The sequence below is a fragment of the Mesoplodon bidens genome (genome assembly GCF_964165515.1).
Source record: "Mesoplodon bidens genome assembly, chromosome: 3".
Classification (NCBI taxonomy): domain Eukaryota; kingdom Metazoa; phylum Chordata; class Mammalia; order Artiodactyla; family Ziphiidae; genus Mesoplodon; species Mesoplodon bidens.
In genome coordinates, this window is record NC_138178.1 from 15,370,252 (window position 1) to 15,384,518 (window position 14,267).

The following is a 14,267-nucleotide window of genomic DNA, read 5'->3' on the forward strand; positions in this document are numbered from 1 at the left end:
ACCTCACTACAAATAACTCAATTTCGGTCCTTTTTATGGCTGAGTAATATTCCATTGTATGTATGTGCCACATCTTCTTTATCCATTCATCTGTCGATGGACACTTAGGTTGCTTCCAGTCCTGGCTATTGTAAATAGTGCTGCAATGAACATTGTGGTACATGTCTCTCTTTTATTATTTTTTTTTGGGGGTACGCGGGCCTCTCACTGTTGTGGCCTCTCCTGTTGCAGAGCACAGGCTCTGGATGCGCAGGCTCAGTGGCCATGGCTCACGGACCCTGCCACTCCATGGCATGTGGGATCTTCCCGGACCAGGGCATGAACCCATGTCCCCTGCATCGGCAGGTGGACTCTCTTTTTGAATTATGGTTTTCTCAGAGTATATGCCCAGCAGTGGGATTGCTGGGTCATATGGTAGTTCTATTTTTAGTTTTTTAAGGAACTTCCATACTGTTCTCCATAGTGGCTGTATCAATTTACATTCCCACCCACATGCAAGAGGGCTCCCTTTTCTCCACACCCTCTCCAGCATTTATTGTTTGTAGATTTTTTGATGATGGCCATTCTGACCTGCTTGAGGTGATAACTCATTGTGGTTTTTCTTTGCATTTCTCTAATGATTAGTGATGTTGGGCATCCTTTCATGTGCCTGTTGGCCATCTGTATATCTTCTTTGGAAAAATGTCTATTCAGGTCTTCTGCCCATTTTTTAATCGGGTTGTTTTTTGATATTGAGTGGTATGAGCTGTTTATATATTTTGGATATGGATATTAACCCCTTATTGGTCATGTCATTTGCAAATATTTTTTCCCATTCAGTAAGTTGTCTTTTCATTGTGTGAATGGTTTCCTTTGCTGTGCAAAAGTTGTTAAGTTTAATTACGACCCATTTGTTTACTTTTGCTTTTTGTTCCTTTTGCCTTAGGAGACAGATCCAAAAACTATTGCTACAATTTACATAGAGTGCTCTGCCTACATTTTCTTCTAGAAGTTTTATCGTTTCACATCTTACATTTAGTTCTTTAATCCATTTTGAGTTTATTTTTGTCGATGGTGTGAGAAAATGTTCTAACTCCATTCTTTTACATGTAGCTGTCCAGTTTTCCCAGAACCACTTACTGAAGAGAATGTCTTTTCTTCATTGTATATTTTTGCTTCCTTTGTTGTTGATTAATTGACCATAAGTGTGTGGGTTTATTTCTGGGCTCTCTTACGTTCAGAACAATAAAGCTTCTTAACATATATTTTAGCAATATTTTTTACATCTATGTAAAGATAGATGTTAAATGATTATTTGAATGAAATGAAGTTTAGGATGATAATTTATCACATTTTTTCCATAATGCAGAAATAAATTTTACTCATGGTTATGTTGTTAGGATTACTATGATTTGTCCACCCATTCCTGCTAGTTAGTTTGTATATTAAGTCAGTTCAACTTTGTTTCTAAGGTCAATGGCATCTAAATAAGCATTTTAAAAGTTCTTTATATTCTGGATCTGAAACAATTTGATTCATCCGTTAAAAAAATAACCATAATAAAATGAAAGGAAAACAAGAAACTTAAGTGGAACATTTTATTAAAATATTCATATATATAATGAAGATAAGGTTCTGATTCAGATTCCATGAAAACATTCAATATATTCCATAAGAAAATTTATTTGTAAATGTAATAATTAGAGTAGTATTCTGAATCCCTCCTATTTTTACTATTGCATGAGTTTCTATCAGATTTCACGGACTGGAATACAAGATCATACTTGATCTTTTTTTTTGTTTGTTGGCTGGTTGGTTGGTTTTTCTTTTTCTTGCCACACCATGCAGCACGTGGGATCTCGGTTCCCCAACCAGGGATCAAACCTGCGCCCCCTGCAATGGAAGCTCAGAGTCTTAACCACTGGACCACCAGGGAAGTCCCAAGCATACTTGATTTTGATGGTACTATTTGAGATGATTAGATACAGTCTCCAGGCTTCCTGATGTTGTGTCATATAATGGATTTGAGAAGGAGTACATAGAACTCTAAAGAAAAACACATTGAAAAATGTTATGATTTTAGGCGTTAAAATAAGAGACTTCTTTCCAGATCATGCAGATTGAGGTGAATTTTTTTGTGTGTGTGGTACGCGGGCCTCTCACTGTGGTGGCCTCTCCCCCTGTGGAGCACAGGCTCCGGACGTGCAGGCTCAGTGGCCATGGCCCACGGGCTCAGCCGCTCCACAGCATGTGGGATCCTCCAGGACCGGGGCACGATCCTATGTCCCCTGCATCGGCAGGTGGACTCTCAACCGCTGTGCCACCAGGGAAGCCCTGAGGTGAATTTTTAATGGATTTTCATTTCAGTAATAACTAGAGCATCACCACCTCCTACTTCAGCACCTCCAGTCCACACTGCCTGAACCACTGACACAGGCCTAGTCTTGATGTATGCCCAGCGTCTTCTAGTGGCATAGGAGCCACTGCCTCATCCTCACCTCTGGTGGGATGGGGGAATGTAGTGGCCAGGATCTTGACTGCTTCTTTCTATGGTGCTGGTTTCTCTAAGTCTGCTGTTTTGAGTGTAGTTAAGTTAAACAAAACAAAACAAAAAATTTTAAAAAAACAACAACCAACAGCTTTCAGCTCAGAGAATTATATTTTGCAGTATATATTAGAAAATCTAAAACATGGAGAGTTGTATAGGACAAACAACCTCATTTCTTCAACAAATAAACTGCAAGGTGGAAATAAGAGAGAGAAAATGAAACCTAGCGATTAAAGAGACTTAAGAGACATGTCTACCAATTTGGATGCATATACCTTATATGGATCATGATTTTAAAAATATAGCAACAATAACAAAGTATAAATCCCCCTACTTACTTATGAGACAATTGGGGTAGGTTGAACACTGATTGAATATTTGATTGTGTCAGGGAATTATTATTAAATGTTTAAGCATGTTACTGTGGTTATATATTTTTTATGTTCTTATCCTGGTACAACTGAAGTCTGTACAGGTAAAATTAAATGATATCTGGAATTTGCTTAAAAACACTCTGGTTGACACCAAGAGTGAACCATAATGTAAACTATGGACTCTGGGTGATAATGACATATCAGTGTAGGTTCATCAATTGTAAGAAATCTACCCCTCTGGTGGTGAATGTTGATAATAGGGGAGGCTATGCATGGGTGGGGGCAGGGAGTATATGGAAAGTTTTAGGTTCTGCCCTGAACCTAAAACTGCTCTAAAGAAAATTAAGTCTATGTAAAAAAAACCACCACCATTCTGGTGGATGAAGGGAGTAGGTGGCAGTAGAGGTGAAACAAGAATGACCACGGGTTGATAATTGTTGATGTTGGCTGATGGGTATGTGGTTTTCATTATACTATTCTCTCAATTTCTATATCAGAATATGAGAATTTTCTCTATGAGTGTTCAGAAGAGTATTTTCGGGGAAGTCTATTTCTCTGTTACAATGTCAGGGAAGGTGCACTTAGTTTAATTAATACAAAGTCATTTGTTTCTGAAACAACAGAAATCAAAATAGCAACAGAAGTCTAGAGCTATGACAGGATTTCTTCTGTAGCCATTCTTAATCAAAAGAAAAAAACATGAAAGAGGAATGATAAATATAAAAATGTCAAATTTAAAACATTTTAATTCCTTACATCATTTGTAATTTTCAGATACTAAAAATTAAACTAAGCTAAAGATTAAGTTTTCTTTCTTTAGTAAAAATGAAAATAGGTTTTATTACACCTTCCTACTTTGTCAAGATGTATTACATTTTGTTTCTTAAATATTCATTTATTTATTTGTTTATTATGCATTAAGTAGGGCTACATTTTCATTTTTATTCTACGACTTGACTGACTTGGCAAATCATCCAAATTAATTCTGTGTTCTGGGAAATATCTTACTTCTTCCTTTCATTCCTAACAAAACAATACTAAAAGTGTATATGACATCATTATTGAAGATTCAATGCCCTTAATTTCTCCTTTCCTCTTTTTAAGTTATCAGGTAACAGAAATAAAAAAGTCAAGGGTTGTGTTAGACTTCAACCACATCACTCAAAAATACTAGAAACCACCTGATCTGAAACCTTTGCTACTCGGTTCCAGCAACAGTAACAACTGTTTTATGGAGCATTTTCATTAAAAAAATAATAGGAGAAAATGAAAGTTGGCTTTCTACATGCTCACTTTCACAAAAGAATGAATTTGATACAATATTTCTAAAATCAGATGTAAGGAAGCTTTCATACAGAAGAAGTGATGTGTTATGGCTAATCCTGTTTTATACCCAGATGGATGCTCATGTTACCTATTTAAGAAAGGGGCGAGAGAGATTTTATTATACTTGCCATTTTCTCTCTAGCCTACTTCATATTGCACTGATAAGGAGTAGTCCTTAAAAAAGGCCAAGAAAGATGTAACACACTTTACTTTCTCCTTTCTCTTCCTAAGTTATCAGGTAACAACCCTCACAGCCCACACCTGAATTGAAAGAGAGCATAGAACGCTATTCCCCCTTTTGTGTTTGGGAATAAAATATGAAGAACAGTCAATGAAGAGTTACTGTGAGTAGATGACTAATACTTTGTGGGTTAAACTGATGTTTTCCAGATTTGTCAGCTCTATTTGGGTATGAACAGTGACCACAAAGCCATTTAACAGTGAACTGATTCTACAAGCAGATTGAAACCATCCTGAAATGGAAAATTCTCATTGCATATTTAGAGACTGAAACTCCTTCCCATCCCACCTCTTTAGTGGAGAAATAATTCCACTAAAACACATCTTTTAACCATGATATGGGAACATGTCCAGACAACACTGTGTGTGTGTGTGTGTGTGTGTGCGTGTGCAGGCTTGTCCCCCATTCTGAAACAATACAGTTCATTACCACTTACCTCTGTTTTCTCTGGGTTGCTCCAGTTCCCATAAATTGGATTAACAAATGCACAGTTAACATTTCTTTTAGTTTTCCTTAAAGCACCCAGGGCCACAAAAAGAAAAGTAAATATTAAAATGCACCACACGACATTTTCAGGCTATTATCTGATAGAAATTTTTGGGAGACATATTATCTAGCCAGTGTACTTATTTTTATGAAGGTATTTCCATAAGTAAAGACTTTTTTGCAGGATACCAAGGCAAACATATTCTTGAAAGCAAATGTAATTTTACCTCTGAATATTTAAATTCAAAAAACCCCAAGCACATAAAAAAAGTTGTTCTTAAAATTGATTGCTTAAATATTATTCAAATAATACCAAGGTGTACAAGATTAGAAAGAACAATGTTATATAAAGTTGAATTGGTTATAAGGAAAGGCCACCTAGAAGTCTCATTGACTTCAAGAGTTGCCAAACCCACCACATCCTGAGGACTATTTTCCATGACAGTGTCTGTCATAAAGATTTGTATGTAGTGCATGTCATAGTATTTAACATTTTATTTTATTTTATTTTATTTTTATTTTTTTATTTATTTATTTTTTTGCGGTACACGGGCCTCTCACTGCTGTGGCCTCTCCCGTGGCGGAGCACAGGCTCCGGACGCGCAGGCTCAGTGGCCATGGCTCACAGGCCCAGCCGCTCCGCAGCATGTGGGATCTTCCCGCACCGGGGCACGAATCCGTGTCCCCTGCATCGGCAGGGGGACTCTCAACCACTGCGCCACCAGGGGAGCCCAGTATTTAACATTTTAAACAGCAAATTTAAATATGAGCATTTTGAAGAGATCTTTATGTTACTATTTCCTTTCATGGATCATAAAGAGGCATGTCCTTGGTAATCTCACATACTGGTCTAGATCTGCATAATTTACTCTGATTAACTGAGCTCCAAAATGATCATTTCCTTTTTATACTTCAGTTACTTAAGAGTCAATAGACTTACCAGAAGACAAGTAGCCCTGGTATAGCTGGTCACAACTCTTAAATGGTGAGGCAACAAGTTAATTCCTTAACCACTAATTGAAAACTTACGAGTTGGTCTAATTAAATTGAATGAGTGGTGCTTGATTCTTTGCTTTTTCTCTCTCCAAGACTAGTCAATGTTACATTCTCAGAGTAGTAAACTCAATAATTGGCATAGTTAGAGCAAGAGCCTAGACAGTGCTGCTCTCAAAACAGACTGGGTGGGGCATGAAGTGGTGTTTTGAAATATGTCAAAATGTGAAAGCAAAGGCTGGTACAGCAGAAACAACGTGCAGGGAGGGAGGATTAGAACAAAATGGAAATTAGGAACTAGGTAAAGATGGGAGAGCCACAAACACCGACAGCTCAGAAAAATTATTCTTGGCTGAAATCAGGCATGAAATCAGGGAACAGGAGGAAACCCAAACCATAAGACTAGACAGGACAGATGGTCCAAAGACTGGGCAGGCAACCAGGAACTGGAGGGACAGGCTCGGCTGGCAGTGGGATAGAATTGAGGTACATGCAACACAAAAGATTTTGATATGAGGTGATTATTTTTGGCTTTGAACTGCTGAGACCCCAGATGACCTAAAGCAATATTGGCAGGCAGAAGTCAAGTAAATTGATCAATTTTCCAACCCTATTAATTCAGCTATTGAAGCTACTTTTCTTCTGAAGGAGTTTAAGTCTTAAATAATTTTCTATTAAAATAAAGTGGCCAGCCTTTGGGGATTGGGTGACTATAAAGAAAGAAGGGTGATACATAAGTGTCAGGATATGGAGTTGTAAGAAATCAAGAAAGGGTCACAGTATGAGTAGTGGAAGGTGAGCAAATTTGTTTACTTCAAATTATGTTTATTAGTAATCTCAAACTTTTATTTTTTCCAGATCAAGTGTATGTCTCCCAACATTGGAAATCTCTGAATTGTTGGGCTTAATTCTTAATGTCTTTCCTGTTTAAAAGGTAAAATATTACTCACTGCCCATAGATACTTCCATTAAGAAAAATTTTAAATGTCAACTCCATATATTTACCTTTTCAAGTTCTATGATATAATTTTCCACCTTCATCAATTATATACATTCAAGCATAATTTGTTTAAGTAAAACACACTTTTACCTAAAAGGATGGATCCTGATATGAGGAAAACAAAATGTTTGACTATGAAGTTTTCTGCCACTTCTAACACTGTATGGTGCAAGATAGTCTGCATTAGGATAAAAAAATACTTGTTTAACTTACTGTATCTGTCATTAAGCAGACAGCTCTTTAAGAGCTGAGGTTTCAAAGAATGGAGTGACCTCTAGGAATCAGCAAGACATTGACTTAGAAGCTTAGAGTAGAGGAGAGGAAGCTGCATGGATCACATGAGTTTTCCTCCCCTAACTTGTGATGAATTCACTTAAATTATTATTAAGCTTCAGCTACATCCAATATCTGCAGGCACTGTATAAGGTGGCATTGTGAGGGGGCTAAACAGAGAAAATGTTTCTGATGCAAGTTTCCAATTTAAATTTAGTGAGCATATGAACACCTCTAAAGGAATTGACTTCATGGCTTATTAACTAACAAAATTGTTTTAGTGTTGATTAAAAACATGAAAGTATTTTAAATAGATATCTGAAATCACTGTAGATGGGCAATGAAGAAAAACAAAAAATAAAACAAAACTTCATCTATGTTGCATCCAGTAAACATGACTTTCACACACCATACACTTCACCCATTTAAAGAATATAATTCAAAGTTTTTTAATAAAATTAATTTTATTAATTTAAAAAACTTTGTAAAATATATATAACAAAATTTGCCATTTTACCCATTTTTTAAAAGTGTACAATTCAGTGGCATTCACTGCATTCGCAGTGCCACCATTACCATTACCTATTTCTAAAATGTTTTCATCAGTAGAAATGGAAATTCTATAGCCATTAAACAATAAAAACTGTTCTCTTCTTCCTCCAGCCCCTGGTAACCTCTAACTTACTTTATGTCTCTATGAATTTACCTAGTCTAGGTGCTTCATATGAGTGGAATAATACAATATCCTTTTGTCTGACTTATTTCACTTAGCATAATGTTTTCAAGGTTAATCCATATTGTAGCATGTATAAGAACTTCAATAATTTTTATGGCTGAATAGTATTCCACTGTATGCATATGCTACATTTTGTTTATTCATTCATCTGATGATGGACACCTGAGGTGTTTCCACATTTTGACTATTGTGAATAATGCTGCTTTGAACATTGGCATATAAGTATCTGGGCCCCATTTCAACTCCTTTGGGTACATAACTAGGAATGGAATTGCTGGATCATATGGTAATTCTATTTTAGGTTATGAGGTGGCACCGAACTGTCTTCCTTAGCAGTTGTACCATTTTACATTTCCACAAAAAATGTATGCAGGTTTCTATTTCTCCACATCCTCACCAACATTTGTTATTTTCTATTTTATTATTACTATTATTGCCATCCCAAAAGGTGTGAAGTGGTATCTAATTATAGATTTGATTCACATTTCCCTAATGACTAATGATGTTGAACATCTTTTCATATGGTTATTGGCCATTTGTATATCTTCTTTGAAGAAATGTCTATTCAAGTATGCTTATTTTTTTTAATTGGGTTGTCTGTCAATTTGATGAGTTGTAGGAGTTTTTATATATTCTGTATATTAAACTCTTATCATATATATGATTTCAAATATTCCCATTCTATAGGCTGTCTTTTCACTTTCTTAATACCCTTTGATGCATGAAAGTTTTTGATGAAATCCAATTTATTTATTTATTTTCTTTTGTTTCTTATACTTTTGGTGTCATATATAAGAATGCATCGCCAAATCCCAGGTTATGAAGATTTACTCCTATGATTTCTTCTAAATGTTTTATGGTTTTAGCTCTTATATTGAAGTCTTTGATCTGTTTTGAGTTAATTTTTGTGTGTGGTATGAGGTAGGGGTCCAATTTCATTCTTTTGCATGTAGAAATCCAGTTGTCCCAGCAATACCTGTTGAAGAGACTGTTCTTTCCTTATTGAATGGACTTGTCAAAAATCAACTGGTCATAGATGTATGGGTTTATATTTGGATTCTTAATTATAACCCATTCGTTTCTATGTATATTCATATGCCAATACCATACTGTTTTGTTTGCTGTGGCTTTGTGGTAAGTTTTGAAATCAGGAAGTGTGAGCCCTCCAACTTGATCCTTTAACAAGACTGCTTTTGCTTTTTGGTGCCCTTGCAATTCCATATGAATTTGAGGATCAATTTTCCATTTCTGCAAAAAAGGCTGTTGGAGTTTTAATAGGCACTGTGTTGAATCTGTAGATTGCTTTGGGCAGTATTGACATCGTGACAATATTGTCTTCCCATCCATAAACTCGAAATGTCTTTCCACCTATTTAGGTTTTCTTTAATTTTTTTCAGTAATGCTTTGTAATTTTAAGTGTAGAAATATTTCACCTCCCTGATTAAATTTATTCCCAGGTATTTTAGCCTTTTAGATGCTATTCTCAAAAGTGATTGCATTCTTAATTTTTTTTTCTGATTGTTTATTGCTGGTATTTAGGAGCACACCTGATTTTTATGTGTTGATTTTGTATATTGCAACTTTGCTGAATTCATTTATTAGCTCTATTAGCTTTTTGGTGGATTCTTTGGGATTTTCTGTATATACATGATCATGTCATTTGTAATAGATTTATTTATTCCTTTCTAATTTGGATGGCTTTTTTTTTCTTTTCCTTGTCTAATTGCTCTGGTTAAGGTTTCTTATTGGTAAACACATTTATCTCTAGCTTAATGGAACTATAAAATCTTCATTAATATAAAACTAAATTGTAATGCTAGCGTATGAGGCAAATTATTATGGCAATGTTTGGACAGTTTTGGGTAGAGTCTGATTGTCACTTAATGTGAAACCTTTAGACTGGATAAGTGAATAAACCTTTATCTAGGTTGAAAGAAAAACAAGGTGACAGTGAGCATAGGTGTCACCCTGCATGTTGAAGAATGGCTATCAGGAGGGTTACAAGGAAAGAATGACAAGACAATGCCTGAATTGTTTTTACTGACAAGTCTATACTTCAAAATAAACATCAATTCACACATATTGTAAGTTTATTAATTAATAATTTTAATCAACTTTTATAATTTGTCTTACTGAGTGTGTCTTATTAATTATTAATTTTATTTACTAAATTAATTGTTGTTTTTGGTTATCAATCAGTGGTTTACTTTCTTTCTGTTAAGAACAGGCATGTTTTTCTCCAAGTTACTGGGATGTCATTTCGTGTGTCTGAGAAACTACTCACACTTCTTAGTCAAGTCCACCAAACACCTAGTGGTAGTCCCCACTACCATCTCATGGGAGTAAATCTGTCACAATGTATTCATATTTAAAAATAGGCTTAGAAGGGCTTCCCTGGTGGCGCAGTGGTTGAGAGTCCACCTGCCGATGCAGGGGACACGGGTTCATGCCCCGGTCCGGGAAGAACCCACATGCCGCAGAGCGGCTAGGCCCATGAGCCATGGCTGCTGAGCCTGCGCATCCGGAGCCTGTGCTCCGCAATGGGAGAGGCCACAACAGTGAGAGGCCCGTATACCACACACACAAAAAAATAGGCTTAGAAAATGTTCAGATGAGCTCAAAACTTTAGCACAAATTATAAAAGTAAGGTGGAATGCCATTTGAGATGGCCATGCATGATGATTCCTGTTACATCCAGGTGGATTGCATTATAAAACTCTACTGTAAAAACCTGTCTACTAAAAAGTATGGAGAACAACACTTTCTGAAGTTGGGCAATCCTAATGCAGCTATCAAGGTGATTTGCAGAGATAAACATGATAATTTATTTACCAAAAGATATTTGCTGTGCATGTGTGTGTGGAGGAATTTGCTCTCATGCTTCCACTAAAGAAATGATTTCTATATTTGTTTCTAAATGCTGAAGAACATTATAAGATCCAAGAAATAACTGTCCTGAGTTAAAGGCCTGAAGGAAAATGATGTCTATAATGTGGTGACTCACTCCTTAAGGTGGTGAAATGTTAGAATGCTGATTATGTTATTATCATCTTTCATGTTTATTTAAATTTATCCAACATCTCTAGGACACATATTATCTATCAAACATTGTGCTAGGTCCTATACTTACAAAGTTGATCATTATTTTCTCCTGCCTCTAGAATTTCTTTTGGAAGGTGGCAGCTTGCTAGATTTCTGTCTCTTAGATTAAATTACATTTATAAAATGCCTACCACAAGTAGATGCCCACTAACAGTCCAGTGCTATTCTTTTACCTTCTTTTCTTATTCTCTCCTTTTGTCATTTATAACTTCTTTTAAACTTCCTACTTGTTTCTCCTGACCCCCAAACTTGGGACCAATGAAAGGACATTGGGATAAAGGAAAAAAAATAAGGAAGTGGCAAAATTAGTAATAATACTCACTGTAGTACTTTTAATTTTTTTAAATAAATTTATTTATTTAGAGCTAGCAAGGACCTTTGCAGTCATCTTGTTTATGCCTTTTTTACAGATCGAGCAAATGAGGTTTTTCCTCCACTAGATTATAAGTCCTCTGGAGGATAAGGACCTTGTCTGGTTTACTCTTCTCTCTGTCTCAGCACCTAATACAGTACCTACTGTGGCAGGAATCAACTGAATGCTTATATAAAGAATAACTTAATGAATGCACATAGTCCAAAGGCTTAATGATGGAAAAAAAGCCACTAACCAGCTCTCTACTCTGTTCTTCCATGCCTACTCCCAGCAATGTACTTCATCAATACTCAGAGAGAAAAGACATTCATTTTTACTACTGTTACCATGGAGTCACATTTGTATTTAGATTTCTGTTCCACTTAGACTAAGACTTTAAGTGGGCCAGGAGCCTACTTTTGACTTCTCTTTCCTTTTTTTTTTTGTTTGTTTTTCAGCTGGTTAAGTGCCAGCCCAGAGGAGCAGCCTGGGGGCTTTCCTGAAGATGAGCAGAGTATAATAGAATAGGGATGGTCCTTCTATCTCTTTCATTACATGGAAACTGAAAAAGTCATATTATTGGAGAAAAATTAATTTGGTACAAATAACTCATTTTACAATATTTGAAAAATAAAGGTCTGTGTCCCTTATATCTCATATTCTCTGAAAAATAAGAGGTATGAAATATCCATGTATAAATATCAGGGGTTGATGTGAGTTTTCAGGCTATAAATATTTGAGTTGTTACTGCTGGGAAAAAATGTTTTCTAACCATAAAAGTACAGGTGACATATTTTTTTTAAAAAGGACCCATCTAAATTATGAAATACAATCATTTCACTGGTGGAAATGGAATTCATTTATTCTGGGAGTCATGCCTATTATATTAAATTTTGCTTAGCCTGATTAATGGTGAATCTGAAGTGTCTCAGAGAAGTAAATCTCAATTCTACTCTACTCACTTCCACCTATGTCATTTTAAACTCTTCAGTTAGGTTTTTCCAAATGTTTCCAGTCCTAAGACTTTCTATGAAGTCTTTCTGAGTGTGCTAATCTTTCAGATAAAGGGAAAATACATTATAAAATCCTAACAAAAATAAAATATTTCTGGTCTCCACTTTTACTCATATCTGTTTTTAATGTTCATTAAACATATGTCTGTCAAGAAGAGATCTTTTTAGAAATGTTTGTTTCTTAGGGTACTAATAAATTTTTTCTCTGTCTCATTATAAAAATTAATGAGTAATGCTCTTATTTTTGCTTCCTGATCTTAGAACCTATAAAAATGAGTTTTCCTTTTTTTTTTTTTTTTCTGTTTTTGGTTTGTTCATCTTTAACTTGTAGTAATAGGAGGAGATTGGTGCATTGCATGTCCTGTGCAATCATCGGTGCCACACGATTCACGTACATCATCTTTCTTTTCTCAAAACCTTAGACAAGTTTTATTTTACACCTGGTCTCTGACTGTTTCCAATCCAAATTTTAGCCTGTCTGAATAGACTGTTTTTAAGGAGAGGTATCACACATTTTTTAATTTAGACACCACTTTGTCCTTTTTGTAATGAGAGCAACTTTATGGAAGTTTGCAAAGATAAGCATAATAGAAGAATATAAGCCAAATGAGAAGGGACCTCCCTGGTGGTGCAGTGGTTAAGAATCCGCCTGCCAATGCAGGGAACATGGGTTCGAGCCCTGGTCTGGGAAGATCCTACATGCTGCGGAGCAACTAAGCCCCTACACCACAACTACTGAGCCTGCATTCTAGAGCCCACGCTCTGCAACAAGAGAAGCCACTGCAATGAGAAGCCTGGGTACCGCAACCGAAGAGTAGCCCCCACTTGCTGCAATTAGAGAAAGCCCACATGCAGCAATGAAGAATCAACACAGCCAAAAATAAATAAATAAAAAAAAAAGACATGAGAAACAGGAAGTGGAGAAAGGGATTCTTAGAACTGGAAAATAGAGTTGAGCCAGAGGGAAAGAGATGGGGACAGTATATGACATGGGTATGCTGAGAGTCTATTACTTAATGTAGGATACAAATTTGACTTTAAGATTCTCCAATTCAAATTTAAGCAGGACAAAAGAATCAATCACATAGGTCATACTTTCAAAAAACAAACAAAAAGAAAAAAACAGTTGCTTAGAAGCACATCTTCACCAACTCAGGAGAGAAGTCTTATGGTATGCATCCTGTCACTACACTCTAGGCTAACAAGGTAACAAGTGCACACAACATTATTTTAGAAAGACCAGCAATGGGTTTCATGAGGTTGTTTCAACAAATATCTTTCAAAATATCAGACTGAGACTATGCCAAAATGTATCTCAGTAAAACTATCTAGGAGAGGGTGGTAGCAAGAAGGGGGAGGGATTAAATGGAACACTTGAAGCCAACAGTGTGTTAGAGAATTAGATTTGGGGAACATTTCTTTTTGGCTGCACTGTGCAGCATGTCTGGTCTTACTTCCCCGACCAGGGATGGAACCCAGCCCTTGGCAGTAAGAGGAAGGAGTCCTAATGACTGGACGGCCAGGGAATTCCAATGAGGGGTATTTTAATATGGTTGTGTTTATCATAAAAAAGCCAGCACCAAGATTACAATTTGTAGTGTGTAATTACAGTGTGGCACATTAAATCTGTTATAAGAAGCTATAGATAGTAAAACTGTCACTGTTTGCAGATGACATGATACTTTACATAGAGAATCCTAAAGATGCTACCAGAAAACTACTAGAGCTAATCAATGAATTTAGTAAAGTAGCAGGATACAAAATTAATGCAAAGAAATCTCTTGCATTCCTAAACACTAATGACAAAAAATCTGAAAGAGAAATTGAGGAAACACTCCCATTTG

General features: G+C 36.0%; 1 protein-coding gene across 1 annotated transcript in view; it reads right to left on the bottom strand.

Moving 5' to 3' along the window:
- Window positions 1-1,944: 1,944 nt before the first annotated feature.
- Window positions 1,945-14,267, bottom strand: part of MALRD1 (MAM and LDL receptor class A domain containing 1) — a gene marked incomplete at both ends in the record, with an annotated part of 607,751 nt that continues 595,428 nt past the window's right edge. Inside the window, 2 exons of the mRNA XM_081226990.1 lie at window positions 1,945-2,025; window positions 4,905-4,980. Coding sequence (XP_081083116.1) covers window positions 1,945-2,025; window positions 4,905-4,980 — 157 coding nt within the window. The remainder of the gene's footprint in view (window positions 2,026-4,904; window positions 4,981-14,267) is intronic.